Source organism: Lepidochelys olivacea, assembly GCF_965140295.1.
Source record: "Lepidochelys olivacea isolate rLepOli2 genome assembly, chromosome: 3".
Taxonomy (NCBI): Eukaryota; Metazoa; Chordata; order Testudines; family Cheloniidae; genus Lepidochelys; species Lepidochelys olivacea.
In genome coordinates this window covers 89,760,777-89,779,871 of record NC_140413.1, presented here as the reverse complement: position 1 = coordinate 89,779,871, position 19,095 = coordinate 89,760,777, and the positions used below count along the sequence as shown (strand labels likewise).

General features: G+C 45.8%; 1 protein-coding gene across 1 annotated transcript in view; it reads right to left on the bottom strand.

Moving 5' to 3' along the window:
• NT5DC1 (5'-nucleotidase domain containing 1) overlaps window positions 1–3,684 on the bottom strand; it is a 327,326-nt gene extending 323,642 nt beyond the window's left edge. The window contains exon 1 of the mRNA XM_084623673.1: window positions 3,487–3,684. Within this exon, the coding sequence (XP_084479799.1) occupies window positions 3,487–3,579 (93 nt within the window). The 5' untranslated portion in view covers window positions 3,580–3,684. The remainder of the gene's footprint in view (window positions 1–3,486) is intronic.
• Window positions 3,685–19,095: the final 15,411 nt, after the last annotated feature.

Below are 19,095 nucleotides of genomic sequence, written 5' to 3'. Positions count from 1 at the left end.
CGGTGACATTTCCAGAAATAAGTAAATAAGCTTTATATCAAGCTCTACTAAGTACAAGAGATTAAATTCTAACAATAGATCTTCCACAGCAAGTATTTACAGTTTTAGTCTGGCAAAAGTATATTAAAGTCAAAACACTGCAAAGTTGAATCTCTGTAAAGAACAGTTAGTGAAAGCTGTATGCTACATCTGTGTTATATGTAACATGAAAAAAAACTGTCAACTAGTCATTCCCTAGAGCCAGAAAAGATTTAGTTCAGACTAATCTTGTTGAGAGTGGAAATAGGGCTGTTGAAAAGTTGCCATCTACACTGTTCTTCGAAAGACATTGGGTTTTCAATTAAATTAATTTTTTCGCAAAAAGTGTCTTTGCTCCATGGAAAACTTTGATATTTCATTGCAAATTTCAGGTCCAAAATCCAAAAATGGCTGTTCATCATGGGAGCATAATGAACTGTACCTATCATAGCTGACATACCAGTAACAGCCAGAGTCATCACAAATATTAATTACTGAAAATTATCCTGCAACATTTTGTGGATGAAATAGGAACCAATGTAGACATTATAGATGGAAGGAAGAAAGAAAAGAAAAGGGGACAGGGCGTATGCAAGCTTTGCAACACATCTAGAGTGTAAACTTGCAACCACCTGGTATTTAGTGAAGAAACAAGAATTGGTGAAAAAAATGGGGAAAGCATCCAGGATACCTGGGTGGGCATATATTAGAAGCCAAGAGGTGACCATCCTACACTAATGACAGGTTTCAGAGTAGTAGCCATGTTAGTCTGTATTGGCAAAAAGAAAAGGAGTACTTGCGGTACCTTAAATAATTTGTTAGTCTCTAAGGTGCCACAAGTACTCCTTTTCTTTTTGCATCCTACACTAGGAGAATGTTTATACGGCAAACTGAAGTCGAACTATGTTAGGTCGACTTACAGCCATCACAGTAATTATTGCAGTGGCTCATGTCCACACTAGCCTTCTGTCAGTGCTGTGCATCCTCATAAGGAACACTTCCACTGATTTAAGGGGGACAGTGTAAGGTCTGAGAGTCTGAGCTTTCAGCTCCATGCACAGCTCCCTGCCAGAAGCCAGGCTGCCCCCCTGGTTCTTGGTTCCATGCCAGAGCATGGAAGACACCTGAGCTCCTTGCGGGGAGTAAAGAGCCCAGATGTAGGGAGTCTGGGCAGCAGTCCTGCTCCAAGTGGAAAGCCAGGACCACAGTGGCAGCCTGGCTCTGAGCTAGGAGCCCGAGCAGGAGCCTGGCTGGGAGCGGGGATCTGAAAGCCAGGGGGCAGCAGGGCTGTAGCTGAAACCTCCACATGCCCTGACATGACAGCCTGATCTGTGACTGGCTTTCCTGTCAATTTCCTGGCTCTAGCATGGAGCCAGGAAATTGACAAGAATGACAGCCAACAGGTGATATAAGTAACCTGCAATGTCTGTTTCAACACTGCATCAGCCTATCTACACTCACACAAGCCCTACGCCTCTCATGGAGGTGGAATTATTATGTCGGCGTAATAGGGCACTTACATCAATGGGAGCAAAGCTGTAGTGTGTACACTGACATTATTAGATTGACATAAGCTGCCCTACATCAACCTAACTCTGTAGTGTAGGCCAGGCCTAAATTTTACAATGAGTGTTTCCAGCACATATAATTCACCCTCAAAAAAACTGCGTTAATTGAGGCAATGTGAAACAGAGATGAAAATAAATAATTCCTTCCACCTACCCCTTCCAGTAAGCAAGCATAACGGATTCTGAAGCTAAAAATCAGAAAGATGCCTCATGCTCATATGCTAAGCGCCTAAGAATTCACCAGTATATAAGCAGATAAGTCATCAAAAAATATGAAAGGTCTGAATTTCAAAGATACTAAGCTCTTAAACTCTCACTTCCTTTAGTAGGAGCAGACACTGCATTCAACACCTATAAAAATCAGGCCCTCAGAGCGTTATAGCTATAAGGGCAAAAAACAGCCAACCTTTGTCTGAGGGCTTGTCTACACTTGAACTGCTGCAGCTTTAGCACTTCAAGGTAGACACTACTTACACTGATGGGAGGTTTCAGAGTAGCAGCCATGCTAGTCTGTATTCGCAAAAAGAAAAGGAGGACTTGGGGCACCTTAGAGACTAACCAAGTCTCTAAGGTGCCACAAGTACTCCTTTTCTACTGAGGGAGGGGTTCTCCTGTTCTGTAGTTAATCCATCTTCCCTAGAGATGGTAAGAATTCTTCTGTCACCCTAGCACTGTCTACACCAGGGGTTAAGTTGAAATAACTACGTCGCTTGGGGTGTGGATTTTTCACTCCCCTGAACAACACAGCCAGGTCAACCTAACTTTTGAATGTAGACCAGGTTTCCATTCACTTTGCTTGGGTAAAAATTTCCACTGAATTAGAACAGGGCAGGGCCCAAAATTGGTTGTTTTGTTTTAAGCTTCCAAGATGATATAAATAATAGCACACCGACACATAGCAAATTTAATCTAAACAAAAAGAAAAGGAGTACTTTTGGCACCTTAGAGTCTAACAAATTTATTTGAGCATAAGATTTCGTTCAAATAAATTTGTTAGACTCTAAGGTGCCACAAGTCCTCCTTTTCTTTTTGCAGATACAGACTAACAGGGCTGCTACTCTTAATCTAAACAAGATTGCAAAGTACATCCCGCCTATGGATGGGTCACTATTATGCTTTCAGAACCTATCAGGGATAAAATGCCCCCTGCTTCCTTCAAGTACTGGTAAATCATGGTATAATTTTGCCTAGCTGGTCACAATTTAAAATGCAGGGCTATTTAACAGTGGATGTCTACGGCCTCCTGAACCCCCTGCACGAAATACCTAGGGAGGTGGTAGAATCTCCTTCCTTAGAGGTTTTTAAGGTCAGGCTTGACAAAGCCCTGGCTGGGATGATTTAACTGGGAATTGGTCCTGCTTCGAGCAGGGGGTTGGACTAGATGACCTTCTGGGGTCCCTTCCAACCCTGATATTCTAGGATTCTGTGAAAGTAGCTCTGGACTGGAGCCACCTCTGGGCTGAAGGTGGCAGCTCAGAGTCCTACACAAGAATGAATGGGCAGGGCCTCGCTTCTCTCCCCCGGGGCGTTGCTCAGAGGCAGGAGGAGGAGTGGGAGACGTAGTAGCAACCCTCCGCCTCTTTGAACGCGCCGCTGCAGCGGACGCGGGGCTGGGCTCCCGGGGGAAGCCAAACCCACCAGCTCCCGCTTGCGCGGGCAGCAGGCGGCCGCGGCAGCACAGCGAGGGACGGGGTAACACCCCGCTGAGGAAGTCAGAGCCCCGCCACGAACCCGGAGCGCTCCTGAGAGCCGGGCCACGGCTCTGCCTAGCGCTGCAGTGCCCGGGTTGGCCTGGCAGAGTCGCCAGGGCTCCCCCGGGCGCGGGGCTTGCAGCCGCCAGACCAGCGACGTCTGGCAGGCGAGGAAGCCGCTGGGCTGGAGCCCGGCCCCCGCCACTCACCCGGGCGCTCTCGGGGAGGTTGTAGCGACACAGCGTGTGGTCCAGATCGAAGCCGAGCGCGTCACACTGGGCCAGGGAGAAGGGCCGGGTCATGGCTGCGCAGGCGGCGGCGGCTCCGGGCGCTGGCGGGGGGAAAGGAAAGTGGCGCTGCGGCGGCCGCTTCCTGCGGCAGCTGCTCTCACTCGCTGCTGCCGCCAGGCCGCCCCAGGGCTGGCTGTGCCTTTCCCCGCCCCCTCGTCTTCTCTGTGGGCTCACCTGCCCCTGGCCCTGACCGCCGGCCGCTCAGACGGGTAAGCTCAGAAGACTGGCCATACTGGGTCAGGCCAAAGGTCCATCCAGCCCAGTATCCTGTCTACTGACAGTGGCCAGTGCCAGGTGCCCCAGAGGGAGGGAACCTAACAGGTAATGATGATAATAATAATGTCTTCTGCAGTTTCCACGGTATGCATCTGATGAAGTGAGCTGTAGCTCACGAAAGCTCATGCTCAAATACATTGGTTAGTCTCTAAGGTGCCACAAGTCCTCCTTTTCTTTTTGCAAACACAGACTAACAGGGCTGTTACTCTGAAACCTGTCGAAATGATCAAGTGATCTCTCTCCTGCCGTCCATCTCCGCCCTCTGACAAACAGAGGCTAGGGACACCATTCCTTACCCATCCTGGTTAATAGCCATTAATGGACTTAACCTCCATAAATTTATCTAGTTCTCTTTAAAACCCTGTTATAGTCCTAGCCTCCACAACCTCCGCAGGCAAGGAGTTGCACAGGTTGACTGTGCGCTGAGTGAAGAAGAACTTCCTTTTATTTGTTTTTAAATCTGCTGCCCATTAATTTCATTTGGTGGCCCCTAGTTCTTATGGGAACAAGTAAATAACTTTTCCTTATTTACTTCCTCCTCACTACTCATGATGTTATATACCTCTATCATATTCTCCCTTAGTCTCCTCTTTTCCAAGCTGAGAAGTCCTAGCCTCTTTGATCTCTCCTCATATGGGACCCGTTCCAAACACTTAATAATTTTAGTAGCTCTTTTTGAAGCTTTTCTAATGCCAGTATATCTTTTTTGAGATGAGGAGACCACATCTATATGCAGTATTCAAGATGGGGGGCGTACCATGAATTTATATAAGGGCAATAAGATATTCTCAGACTTATTCTCTATCCCTTTTTTAATGATTCCTAACATCCCGTTTGCTTTTTTGACTGCCACAGCACACTGCGTTGACGTCTTCAGAGAACTATCCACAATGACTCCAAGCTCTTTCTCCTGATTAGTTGTAGCTAAATTAGCCCCCATCATATTGTATGTATAGTTGGGGTTATTTTTTCCAGTGTGTATATCTTTACATTTATCCATATTAAATTTAATTTGCCATTTTGTTGTCCAATCACTTAGTTTTGTGAGATCTTTTTGAAGTTCTTCACAGTCTTGGTGGTGTTTATGCTCATTTCTATTTACCTCACTAGGATTTGACTTCCACTTTTTAAAAGATGCCTTTTTATCTCTCACTGCTTCTTTTACATGGTTGTTAAGCCACGCAGCTTGAGGGGGCGATGGCTGATGGGGGCTGTTAGGAAGGGGTGTAAGGGTCCAGGCCCTAGTGAGACACTAGAGACTGCTTACCATAAGGTAAGGAATGCTGTTGGGCCGGCCCTTCCTCCCCCTGCACTGTGCAGGAGAGTTTACTCCTCTCTGCCAACACTGGTGATGGTCCCAGTGCCCCCAGGAATTCGGAGACACTCCTCACCCCAAACTGTGCAGATCCCGAACAAAGACTGACTATGATTCTTGTTGCTAACGCCTGTTATTTTATCATGAGTCTTGTAATATTCTGTGTTTTTTCTTAAACCCCCAGCTGCTGGAGTTATGGGATTAGATGACACTCTCGGCTTTCATTTTTTTTTTAAAGCAAGCTTCTAGCTCTGACTGTTGCAAATGCTTGAAAAGTGTAATCTAAATGCAACCTCAAACACTCAGAAACCAGAAGGCAAATAAAATGAGCCCAAGCTTTATTAATTTTCTTAAACCTTGTGTTTTTTAAATCAGGATTAAACTATTTCCTCAGGACAGATCTTGCAATTTGAATTAAGCTACATGTATTGAACAGATACATCTTCATTTCATGAATGCTCATTCACGGCGAAGTTATATTTCACCAAAACTTCAAATGCACTTTCCCCTAGGAACACAAGACAAAAACGCAAAGGTGGAGGATGGTGAAATACGCCACTGAGACTTGATCAGCAGGACACTGAATGTATATAGTAGGGGTGACCAAACTGCATCTTGCAAGCTGCATGCAGCTCTTTTACAGTTAAAATGTGGCTTGCAGAGCCCACCACTCCCTTTCCCCCCACTCTCCATCTATAAGACTTGAGGGGGGGCTCAGGGCTCTCAAGCCCCATCAGGTGCCTCCCGCTGAGCTGAAGCCCCAAGCCCTGGCAGGTGTGTCTGACTCTTGAACTTCTGAAGATTATCATATGTGGCTCTAAGGGTTAATAAATTTGGCCACCCCTGAGGGCTGACAAGCAACTGATACCAGAACAGTCCCTCAAAACACCGCACCACCCAAACAGCCAAGTGCCACTCATCACAAGAAAGACTATCATAAGAAAGACTCACATGCTCCAACATCATACTTCCTGGAGGGTATATACAAGAACTTTATACAATAACAAAGCATGGAAGATCAATCTTCCTAAAACCAAAGGAAAGTACCTTAGTTGCCAAGCAAGATAAATGTTAGCTTTAAAAAAAAAAATTGGGTGTTAAATTATATATAGGATGGATTAGCCATTTAGGGGGGGCAGGTGGGAGGTCTCCCCCCCCCCCGAGTTTCATACACGAGGTGTGCAAGTTCCCAAGTGGAGCTCTTAACTACAGCACAGCATTAGGTCTTGTCTACACTGGTACTTTACAGCACTGCAACTGTCTCAGAGATGTGAAAAAACACCCTCCTGAGTGCTGCAAGTTTCAGCACTGTAAAGTGGCAGTGTAGACAGTGCCCCAACGCAGCGCTGGTAGCTACACCCCACGTGGAGGTGGGTTTTTTAGAGCTCTCCCAGTGGGGGGGGAACCTTTTGAAGTGATAATCAAGGTGGGCCATTTCCAGCAGTTAACAAGAACGTCTGAGGAACAGTGGGGGGGAGGGTGGCAATAAACATGGGGAAATAGTTTTACTTTGTGTAATGACCCACCCACTCCCAGTCTCTATTCAAGCCTAAGTTAATTGTATCCACTTTGCAAATTAATTCCAATTCAGCAGTCTCTCGTTGGAGTCTGTTTTTGTAGTCTTGTTGTAATATTGCAACCTTTAGGTCTGTAATCGAGTGACCAGAGAGATTGAAGTGTTCTCTGACTGGTTTATGAATGTTATAATTCTTAATATCTGATTTGTGTCCACTTATTCTTTTTTGTAGAGACTGTCCAGTTTGACCAATGTACATGGCAGAGGGGCATTGCTGGCACATGATGGCATATATCACGTTGGTAGATGTGCAGGTGAACGAGCCTCTGATAGTGTGGCTGATGTGATTAAGCCCTAGGATGGTGTCCCCTGAATAGATATGTGGACACAGTTGGCAAAGGGCTTTGTTGCAAGGATAGGTTCCTGAGTTAGTGGTTCTGTTGTATGGTGTGTGGTTGCTGGTGAGTATTTGCTTCAGGTTGGGGGGCTGTCTGTAAGCAAGGACTGGCCTGTCTCCCAAGATTTGTGAGAGTGATGGGTCGTCCTTCAGGATAGGTTGTAGATCCTTGATGATGCGTTGGAGAGGTTTTAGTTGGGGGCTGAAGGTGATGGCTAGTGGCGTTCTATTATTTTCTTTGTTGGGCCTGTCCTGTAGTAGGTGACTTCTGAGTACTCTTCTGGCCCTGTCAATTTGTTTCTTCACTTCAGCAGGTGGGTATTGTAGTTGTAAGAATGCTTGATAGAGATCTTGTAGGTGTTTGTCTCTGTCTGAGAGGTTAGAGCAAATGCGGTTGTATCGTAGAGCTTGGCTGTAGACGATGGATCGCATGGTGTGGTCTGGGTGAAAGTTGGAGGCATGTAGGTAAGAATAGCGGTCAGTAGGTTTCCGGTATAGCGTGGTGTTTATGTGACCATCGCTTATTAGCACCGTTGTGTCCAGGAAGTGGATCTCTTGTGTGGACTGATCCAGGCTGAGGTTGACAGTGGGATGGAAATTGTTGAAATCATGGTGGAATTCCTCAAGGGCTTCTTTTCCATGGATCCAGATGATGAAGATGTCATCAATGTAGCGCAAGTAGAATAGGTGCATTAGGGGACGAGAGCTGAGGAAGCGTTGTGGGGGTGCTATGGCAGGCTTCCTGCCTGTCCTGGCACCACAGACCGCACTGTGCCCTGGAGCAGCCAGCAGCAGGTCCAGCTCCTAGGTAGAGGTACGCAAGAGGCTCCACACGCCTCTTGGGCACCACTTCGCCCCCCCCCAGCTCCCATTGGCCGGTTCCTGGCCAATGGGAGTGCAGAGCCAGTGCTCAGGGTGGGGGCAGCACCAGGAGCCCTGTGGCCCCCTCAGCTAGGGGCTCAGCATGGTGTCAGAACAGGAAAGAATTAGACTGCCTTAGCTGGGCAGCACTGCCAATGGGACTTTTAAGGGCCCAGTCAGTGGTGCTGACCAGAGCTGCCGTGACCTAGTACTGAGTCACGACCCACAGTTTGAAAACCACTGGTTTAGAGTGAACACAGGGGACTCAGAAAAAATACAGCCAACCCCTCTGAGCCAAGGTTATATTCAGAAAAGGGGGAGATTCAGAAAAGGGGCATAAGAGAAAAGAAGGGCCCAAAACCAGGGGAAGGGATAGCAGTGGCCCCATTATCGTAGTATTTGAGTGCCTCACAAGGTCTAACCTGTTTCTCCTCACAGCCCCTCAGTGAGATAGAGCAGGGCTGTTATCCCCATTGTACAGATGGGGCACTGAGGGGGACACAGGCTAAAGGCCAGATTTTCAAAGGTATTTAGGCACCTAGTGGAATTTTCAAGTTCCTACAAGTTTAGGTGCTTTGTAAACCCCACTAGATGCCTAGGTGCCTAAAAGGTTTTGAAACTCAGTCGTTAAAGCACTGGCCTGAAGTCATATAGGAAGTCCATGGGGGGGAGTAGAACCCAGGGCCAGCTCCCTATCCAGCAGACCAGCCTGCTGCATGCTGCAAAAAAAGGCAGCACTGATAGAGGGGCGTAAAAGCAAGGCAGCCAGTTCTCTAAGACTCCAACATAGTCTCAGGAGATTGGGACGGATGTCATGGTTGACAGCATGAAAAACAGCACAAAGGTTATGAAGGATGGAGAAGGAGAATCAGATGAGAGGAGATTACTTAACTCCCAAGGGGTGGCTGGTTCTGCCCCATGCTGGGTTTTCGAGCTGCTGTGCAATTTTACATTTTAACTGAAAATCATTTTGTTTTGTCATTTTTTGTTCAGAGCTTGAGAAAAGGAAGGAATGAGACAGTGTCTTATCCATCTGAGATGTGTTTATGCCTCAAATTCTTAGGGTTTCATCTGTATGTAGGCCAATTCCAGAACAAAGAACAGAAATTGCATCCACAGAGTCCATAAAGTCAACGATTATTGTCATCATTTGTATTATTCATGGGGCACCATCTGTGCTCAGCACTGTTCAGAATATGCCAGAAAATGTAATTCCCTGAATCAATGTGTATAAAATGTGTAGCCCTGGATAAGATGGCTCAGATATTTAAGTATGAAGTGTATAGTTATTAAGTACATGTTAATATCTAGAAGTGGAGGCGCTGATGGCAATATTCTGGAATGGTGGTTGAAGCATGGAGGGACATATGAATCTTTAACGCGTCTGGCACATAACTGTCTTGCTATGCTGGCTACAACAGTGCTATGCGAAAGCCTATTCTCACTTTCAGGGGACATTGTAAACAAGACGTGGACAGCATTATCTCCTGCAGATTGTAACCAAACTTGTTTGTCTGAGCGATTGGCTGAAGTAGGACTGAGTGGACTGTAGGTTCTAAAGCTTCACATTGTTTTATTTTTGAATGGAATTATTCTTGTACATAAGTCTAAATTTGTATACTTTCATTCTGAACAGACTGCACTACAGTACATGTATTAGGTGAATTGAAATATACTATTTTGTTTTTTACAGTGTAAAGATTTGTAATAAAAATAAATATAAAGTGAGCACTGTGCACTTTGTATTCTGTGTTGTAATTGAAATCAATATATTTGAAAATGTAGAAAACATCCAAAAATATTTAAATAAATGGTATTGTATTACTGTTTAACAGTGCAATTAATTGTGATTAATTATTTTAATCGTGCGATTAATGATGATTAATTTTTTTAATCACTTGACAGCCCTATGTAAAACCCTTTGTGAAATTTCAGAGTAACAGCCGTGTTAGTCTGTATTCGCAAAAAGAAAAGGAGTAACGAAAGCTCATGCTCAAATAAATTGGTTAGTCTCTAAGGTGCCACAAGTACTCCTTTCCTTTGTGAAATGGAACTTCTGTCCTCCTCGTAGCTCTAAATGTTATGCATGTGAAGGAATGTTTGCAGGAACAAGGCCCAAATGAAGAGGTCTGAATGACCAGAAAACATTTTGCCAGGTTTCAGAGTAGCAGCCGTGTTAGTCTGTATTCGCAAAAAGAAAAGGAGTACTAGTGGCACCTTAGAGACTAACCAATTTATTTGAGCATAAGCATGCATGAGCATGCATGCATTCAATGAAGTGAGCTGTAGCTCACGAAAGCTTATGCTCAAATAAATTGGTTAGTCTCTAAGGTGCCACTAAGTACTCCTTTTCCTTTTTCAGAAAACATTTTGTTGTTTTTAATTGAAGACTATTGCAATGCCATGCACAGGAAAAAGAATACATATTTTGATTCCTTTGCATTTTAAAATTAAGCAAAAACCTTTTGAAATATGTGCAAAAGGATATATTGTAAAGGTATAATAAAAGTTACTGCTGAAAATTTGCCAGCCCAGACACAACCCTAGCTTGTCCATCACCACAATGATTGAGAACAATGAAAAAGACTAATTGTATTTTATTTGCCAGTAAAAAAAATGTTACCTGGTCTAAACCAGTGAGTGAGAAGAACTTTGTACATTAGTGCTAAATCATAGTTTTGGTTTGGTTTTTGTAAGCCCTTACTAACATGCTGACTTTAAAAACTGAATTTCAACAATATAATAAGCTTGTAATTCCTAGATATTTTGGACTGTGTGGACTACAAAGTTTGAGGAAACTATAGTGTTCAGGGAAAGGACTGAGGCCTTAGATATCGGAGTGGGAGAGGAAGAGATAATCCTTTCATGGGAGTACATAATATTACCTTAGAATACATTATAGCACTCTCCATCAAAGGATTTCAACATGCTTCAGAAACATTAATATACCTAGGTTTCAGCAACCCTGTGAAGTAGGAAAGTATTATTATCCCCAGTTGACAGATGTGGAAACTGAGTAAAGAGAAGTAAAGTAGTTTGCTCAAGGTCACACAAGAAATGTGACAAGTGTCGAGAGAGTTCAGCTGTTCCAGTCTCGTGGCTTAACCACAATACCGTCCTTCCTCCCAAAGTTGCTTACCAAAGACACAGTCTGAAATCCTGTTTTCATTGCAGTTAATGGCAAAACACTATTGACCTTGGGGATCCAGGATTTTACGCACAGTGCCTGTTTCACTACAAACTTCATCATACAATTGCTGCTCATGTCAGGGTTTGTCTACACTGGAAGCTCTACCAGCGTAATTTCACTAGTACAGTCAAGCCACTATAGTTAAACTGGTATAAATCCCTATGCGGACACTCTTGTTCCAGAATAGGAGTGGCATTTTCCAGGTTAGATTGAACTGTTTCCAGTGCTGTACAACATATACCAATTTAAATTAATATCTTACCTTATATCAATATAACTCTCCTGTATACACAAGTCCATAGTGAAGCCTTATCAAGAACAGATTCATCACACTGCAATACTGGAACAATTGAATATCAAAAATATATATTCCTTGACATCCATAGGTTGCATGAGGTATTGTATGACTGTTGGTAGTCCATCGCTGCTGCTGATGATGATGTTGATATTGTCCCAATTCTCATCTATGGCTATCCATATGACTCTGAAGTCCAAACTCTGATGCATGCAGTCAACTGCACTGAGGGTATGAGAAGTCCAAATCTATGATGTTTGACAATGCAGCTCTGTGGCGCCTTTCACGTGCAACCTAGAGACAATTTTGTCAATCCCATTTGAATCTGTTGTAGCTGATCTTGTCAGAGGCTGCTAGTGAGTCCTCTTCTGAGCCATTTGCTTGAGTTTTTGAGATTGATGTCAGCCTGTAGTGAGGCGGTGTGGTGCCCCACCACCCACAGAGGGAAGAACCTCCCCAGACACCAAAGTGGGTGGAGCCAGTGGATCCTGCGCCCGCTCCCCAGAGGTCAAGGCGCAGGACAGGAAGTATAAAAGCCCAACCCCAGAGCTCATATGGGCTGCAGCTGCTGCAGAGGCCAGATGCTTGTGGCCTGGCTCTGGCTTGAGAGACTCCGGCAATCCATGGCTGAGCTGAGGGTTGGCCGGATGGGCCAATGCCTAATGATGACTAGTGCACGGAGGAGTTGCCAAGCCTACCCATTGCCAGCTACCCAGAGAAGCTGCCAAGACTACCTGGAGGAACCCATGGTATTGGAACCCTCTGAGGACACCGCCCTGACCCAGGTACCCTACGAGGGGGTGTCCGGAAGTAGCCTGGGGGCAGCTGACCCTAGTCTGGCTGCAGCACTGCCAGAGCCAATGTCAGTGTGTTTTGGCCAGGATCTCCACTGACACAGTTGTAGGCCTGCTGCTAGGGCCCCGGGCTGGGATGCAGTGGAGTGGGTGGGCCCGCATCCCCCCTACCATCCACCTCGCGGGTGGCAGTCTCCCTCTCTCCCTGGTCGCTCAAAGCCAGGAGCCTGGGGTTTGCTGTTTAGCTATTTGCTCAGTCCCTGCCTGAGGGCCTGAGCTTCTGACTGTTTGTTTGTTTGCTGCCCCACTCTGACCCAGGGCCTGGGTTTATATTGTACTGCTTGTGGGGCCCTGCCTGAAGGTCTGGGCCATAGACTGGGTATTCCCCAACCCAGCAGAGAGGGTGTAGCGAGGCGGTGTGGTGCCCCAGCACCCTGCAGAGGGACGAGCCCCGGCCGAGTCTCCTTACACAGCCCATCAAAGACTGCTCTTCAAGTTATCTTTGAAGTGCTTGTATGGATAATATTTTTTTCTTTTACCCTGCCTCAGCTCCCCATATAAGTCCTCTTTGGGAGGCTGTGGTCTTCCATTTTGATGTAATGTCCAGCCCACCTAAGTTGCACTTTCAGTAGCATTTCCTCAATGCTGGTTGTGCTTACTCTGAAGGACCTTAATATTGGTCACTCTGTCCTGCCAGTGAATCCTCGTTATTGAGCGGAGGGAATGTATATGAAATTGCTCAAGCTGTTCAATGTGCTGCTGTCTATAAAGAGTCCTTGTCTAAGATCCATACAAGAGAGATGTTAAGACCACTATACTGTAGATTGGATGACTATATAAAGGGGAAAATACATGTACTTGCAGAAAATAAAACACAAAGCACTAAAGCACTGGTGGGCAGCCTGCGACCCATAGCCACAAACTGCCCAACACCACACTAGAGTCTTTTATTTCATTGGATCTTAAAACAGTTCTTGTGATAACTAAGAACAAAAGGAATTCAATGAGTTAAAACTTTAGGCATATGGAAGTGTGAATTAATTAGAAACATGGAAAATGTATCTCTAGGGCAGGAGTAGGCAACCTATGGCACATGTGCCAAAGGCAGCACGCGAGCTGATTATCAGTGGCCCTCACATTGCCCAGGTCCTGGCCACTGGTCCAGGGGGGGCTCTGCATTTTAATTTAATTTTAAATGAAGCTTCTGAAACATTTTAAAAACCTTATTTACTTTACATATGACAATAGTTTGCTTATATATTTTAGACTTTTAGAAAGAGACCTTCTAAAAACGTTAAAATGTATTCCTGGCACGCGGAACCTTAAATCCGAGGGAATGGATGAAGACTCGGCACACCACTTCTGAAAGGTTGCCGACCCCTGCTCAAGGGTTTGGTCTGGTTGAAGAGAATGTGGGAGTACATTTTTCAATTCTGTGAGAGGCCAAAAAGAGTCAGCTGCAGCGTATTCACCTGGGTCATCAGAATTCATATCATTAACCTGGTAATAGGCAACCCCCAAGGCAGTTCTTTAGTCTTAGCTGACAACTCAGAACTTCACTTTCTCCAAGGGTTTATTTCTCCTTCTTAGGTTAATCTTGAAATTTCACCTCACCGCATGGTCTGTTTCTCAGATGGGTCCTGAGTTCATATAGGCTCAAATGGGAAAATTTTGCCAAAAGCGTCCCCTTTTGTTTGTGACCTCACTATATGAAATTCAACTAATTTGTTGATATAAAAATGTTAGCTGTGGGAACAGTGTTCCCTCAGAGTAACTTCTGGCCTTAAGCCTCGATCACACAGTGAGTTCCACACAGATGCAAAGGTCCTCCTACATGTTGCTCCTTGAGGGATGAGGGCCCTAGTTTTTCACACTGCAGTTTTCTCAGTCCATGTTTGATTATAGATACTAATTACTCTTCTGAGTGTGTGACATTTAATCCATTGGTTAATGTGATTAAACTCGTATAGCACTTATCCTGCCAGATAAGTCTCAGTCCATAAGGTACATAGTGCTTTTTTATGGCACAGCATAGCTCTCTCAGAAAGATTTGCTTGTCTTTTCCTCTACAGAGTAAATTTAAATAATTTTATTATAAACTTGTAATTCCAGATGAACAAATGCTTTCAGCCCCTTAGACTTTGCAAGTTGTGCCATATGTAACTGGAAAGTAATTTTCCCTATATTCGCAATAAGATCTTGCATTTGACCTATGATCTCAATTTGGCCATCTGAAGTTTATTCATTCAATGAGCATAGAATGAATAAATAAATATCCCAAGATCTTTAGGAGACCTTTATCTAAAACTCCCATCTTTGACCAGGGAATTTAGTCTAGAATTTTTAAAGGAGCTTAAGGTAGTTAGGTACCCATTTCAACTGAAGTGAAGTCAATAGAATGTGAAGTCACACAGGACTAGACATGTGAGTACAGCATGTGTAAGTGTTTTCAGGGGTTGAGCATGTGTTCATTAATATTTGTAAAGAAATTTGAAATCCTTGGATGGAAGGCTTGTTTTTATTATTTCTATTTTATTTCTCATTGTACTAACACTTCTCTTTCCCACACTGGCTGCGTCCAGCACATCTCATGGTCTCCTGTTATATATTATTCATTTCAAAGCACATAAAATTATACTAGGAACCTAACAGAAAATAAAAGGAGTGTTAGTGAGAGTATCAACAATATTTGAGAAACTGGGGCTGTATAAAAATGTCTAAAATTTAATTTCAGCACCACACATTAATGTTGGGCCTCTGTATAACTATGTTTGAAACTTTGTATTACGAAGTTTGAAAAGCAAATTATTTTCTTAACCTTAAGGTGGCAGCATCACTATATAATGAAACATCTTTGTGCCAAACTTCTTTAATGCCTTTAAGTTTCCCTGACAGTTTTCCTTTATCCCTCCCCCTCTCAATTTTCAGTTTAATCTTTTTTGTAAAAATAACAGAAGCGTGTGTTCACGAGGGGAAAAACTAACATATAACAAATATAGAAAGATTAAGGCCCTGATAGGCAAAACTCACATCAATGTGGAGCTGCACTAAAGTAAGTGAGAGGCCACACAGGCAAGGGTCTGCCTCCATGTATTTGATTGTAGGCCCTGGTCTACACTAGGACTTTAGGTCGAATTTAGCAGCGTTAAATCGATTTAAACCTGCACCCGTCCACACAGTGAAGCCCTTTATTTCGACTTAAAGGGCTCTTAAAATCGATTTCCTTACTCCACCCCTGACAAGTGGATTAGCGCTTAAATCGATGTTGCCGGCTCGAATTTGGGGTACTGTGGACACAATTCGATGGTATTGGCCTCCGGAAGCTATCCCAGAGTGCTCCATTGTGACCGCTCTGGACAGCACTCTCAACTCAGATGCACTGGCCAGGTAGACAGGAAAAGAACCGCAAACTTTTGAATCTCATTTCCTGTTTGGCCAGCGTGGCAAGCTGCAGGTGACCATGCAGAGCTCATCAGCACAGGTGACCATGATGGAGTCCCAGAATCGCAAAAGAGCTCCAGCATGGACCGAATGGGAGGTACGGGATCTGATCGCTGTTTGGGGAGAGGAATCCGTGCTATCAGAACTCCGTTCCAGTTTTCGAAATGCCAAAACCTTTGTGAAAATCTCCCAGGGCATGAAGGACAGAGGCCATAACAGGGACCCGAAGCAATGCCGCGTGAAACTGAAGGAGCTGAGGCAAGCCTACCAGAAAACCAGAGAGGCGAACAGCCGCTCTGGGTCAGAGCCCCAAACATGCCGCTTCTATGATGAGCTGCATGCCATTTTAGGCGGTTCAGCCACCACTACCCCAGCCGTCTTGTTTGACTCCTTCAATGGAGATGGAGGCAATACGGAAGCAGGTTTTGGGGACGAAGAAGATGAGGAGGAGGAGGAGGTTGTAGATAGCTCACAGCAAGCAAGCGGAGAAACCGGTTTTCCCGACAGCCAGGAACTGTTTCTCACCCTAGACCTGGAGCCAGTACCCCCCGAACCCACCCAAGGCTGCCTCCTGGACCCAGCAGGCGGAGAAGGGACCTCTGGTGAGTGTACCTTTTAAAATGCTATACATGGTTTAAAAGCAAGCATGTGAAAGGATTACTTTGCCCTGGCATTTGCGGTTCTCCTAGATGTAGTCCTAAAGCCTTTGCAAAAGGTTTCTGGGGAGGGCAGCCTTATTTCGTCCTTCATGGTAGGATACTTTACCACTCCAGGCCAGTAACACGTACTCGGGAATCACTGTAGAACAAAGCATTGCAGTGTATGTTTGCTGGCATTCAACCAAAATCCGTTCTTTATCTCTCTGTGTTATCCTCAGGAGAGTGAGATATAATTCATGGTCACCTGGTTGAAATAGAGTGCTTTTCTTCAGGGGACACTCAGAGGAGCCCATTCCTGCTGGGCTGTTTGCCTGTGGCTAAACAGAAATGTTCCCCGCTGTTAGCCACAGGGAGGGGGGAAGGTTGAGGGGGTAGTCACGCGGTGGGAGGAGGCAAAATGCGACCTTGTAACGAAAGCACATGTGCTATGTATGTAATGTTAACAGCAAGGTTTACCCTGAAAGAGTGTAGCGACTGTTTTATAAAATGTGTCTTTTTAAATACCGCTGTCCCTTTTTTTTCTCCACCAGCTGCATGTGTTTCAATGATCACAGGATCTTCTCCTTCCCAGAGGCTAGTGAAGCTTAGAAAGAAAAAAAAAAACGCACTCGCGATGAAATGTTCTCCGAGCTCATGCTGTCCTCCCACACTGACAGAGCACAGACGAATGCGTGGAGGCAAATAATGTCAGAGTGCAGGAAAGCACAAAATGACCGGGAGGAGTAAGTGGCGGGCTGAAGAGAGTAAGTGGCGGGCTGAAGACAGGGCTGAAGCTCAAATGTGGCGGCAGCGTGATGAGAGGAGGCAGGATTCAATGCTGAGGCTGCTGCAGGACCAAACCAGTATGCTCCAGTGTATGGTTGAGCTGCAGCAAAGGCAGCTGGAGCACAGACTGCCACTGCTGCCCCTCTGTAACCAACCGCCCTCCTCCCCAAGTTCCATAGCCTCCACACCCAGACGCCCAAGAATGCGGTGGGGGGGCCTCCGGCCAACCAGCCACTCCACCACAGAGGATTGCCCAAAAAAAAGAAGGCTGTCATTCAATCAATTTTAAAGTTGTAAACTTTAAAAGTGCTGTGCTTAAAGTGCTGTGTGGCATTTTCCTTCCCTCCTCCACCACCCCTCCTGGGATACCTTGGTAGTCATCTCCCTGTTTGTGTGATGAATGAATAACAAATGCATGACTGTGAAGCAGCAATGACTTTATTGCCTCTGCAAGCGGTGATTAAAGGGAGGAGGGAGGGTGGTTAGCTTACAGGGAAGTAGAGTGAACCAAGGGGCGGGGGGTTTTATCAAGGAGAAACAAACAGAACTTTCATACCGTAGCCTGGCCAGTCATGAAACTGGTTTTCAAAGCTTCTCTGATGCGTACCGTGCCCTCCTGTGCTCTTCTAACCGCCCTGGTGTCTGGCTGCGCGTAACCAGCAGCTAGGCGATTTGCCTCAGCCTCCCACCCCGCCATAAACGTCTCCCCCTTACTCTCACAAATATTGTGGAGCACACAGCAAGCAGTAATAACAGTGGGAATATTGGTTTCGCTGAGGTCTAAGCGAGTCAGTAAACTGCGCCAGCGCGCCTTTAAACATCCAAATGCACATTCTACCACCATTCTGCACTTGCTCAGCCTGTAGTTGAACAGCTCCTGACCACTGTCCAGGCTGCCTGTGTACGGCTTCATGAGCCATGGCATTAAGGGGTAGGCTGGGTCCCCAAGGATACATATAGGCATTTCAACATCCCCAACAGTTATTTTCTGGTCTGGGAATAAAGTCCCTTCCTGCAGCTTTTGAAACAGACCAGAGTTCCTGAAGATGCAAGCATCATGGACCTTTCCCGGCCATCCCACGTTGATGTTGGTGAAACGTCCCTTGTGATCCACCAGAGCTTGCAGCACTATCGAAAAGTACCCCTTGCGGTTTATGTACTCGGCGACTTGGTGCTCCGGTGCCAAGATAGGGATATGTGTTCCGTCTATAGCCCCACCACAGTTAGGGAATCCCATTGCAGCAAAGCCATCCACTATGACCTGCATATTTCCCAGGGTCACTACCCTTGATATCAGCAGATCTTTGATTGCGTGAGCTACTTGCATCACAGCAGCCCCCACAGTAGATTTGCCCACTCCAAATTGATTCCCAACTGACCGGTAGCTGTCTGGCGTTGCAAGCTTCCACAGGGCTATCGCCACTCGCTTCTCAACTGTGAGGGCTGCTCTCATCCTGGTATTCATGCGCTTCAGGGCAGGGGAAAGCAAGTCACAAAGTTCCATGAAAATGCCCTTACGCATGCGAAAGTTTCGCAGCCACTGGGAATCGTCCCAGACCTGCAACACTGTGCGGTCCCACCAGTCTGTGCTTGTTTCCCGAGCCCAGAATCGGCGTTCCACAGCATGAACCTGCCCCATTAGCACCATGATGCATGCATTGGCAGGGCCCATGGACACAGATTTCTCTGAAAGCATGTCCTGATCACTCACGGGACCGCGCTGACGTCGCCTCCTCGCCCGGTATCGCGTTGCCAGGTTCTGGTGCTGCATATACTGCTGGATAATGCGTGTGGTGTTTAATGTGCTCCTAATTGCCAAAATGAGCTCAGCGGCCTCCATGCTTGCCTTGGTATGGCGTCCGCACAGAAAAAAGGCGCGGAACGATTGTCTGCCGTTGCTCTGACGAAGGGAGGGGCGACTGACGACACGGCTTACAGGGTTGGCTTCAGGGAGCTAAAATCAACAAAGGGTGTGTCTGTACATCAAGGAGTATTTCAGGCAGGACTGCATGGAGGGTT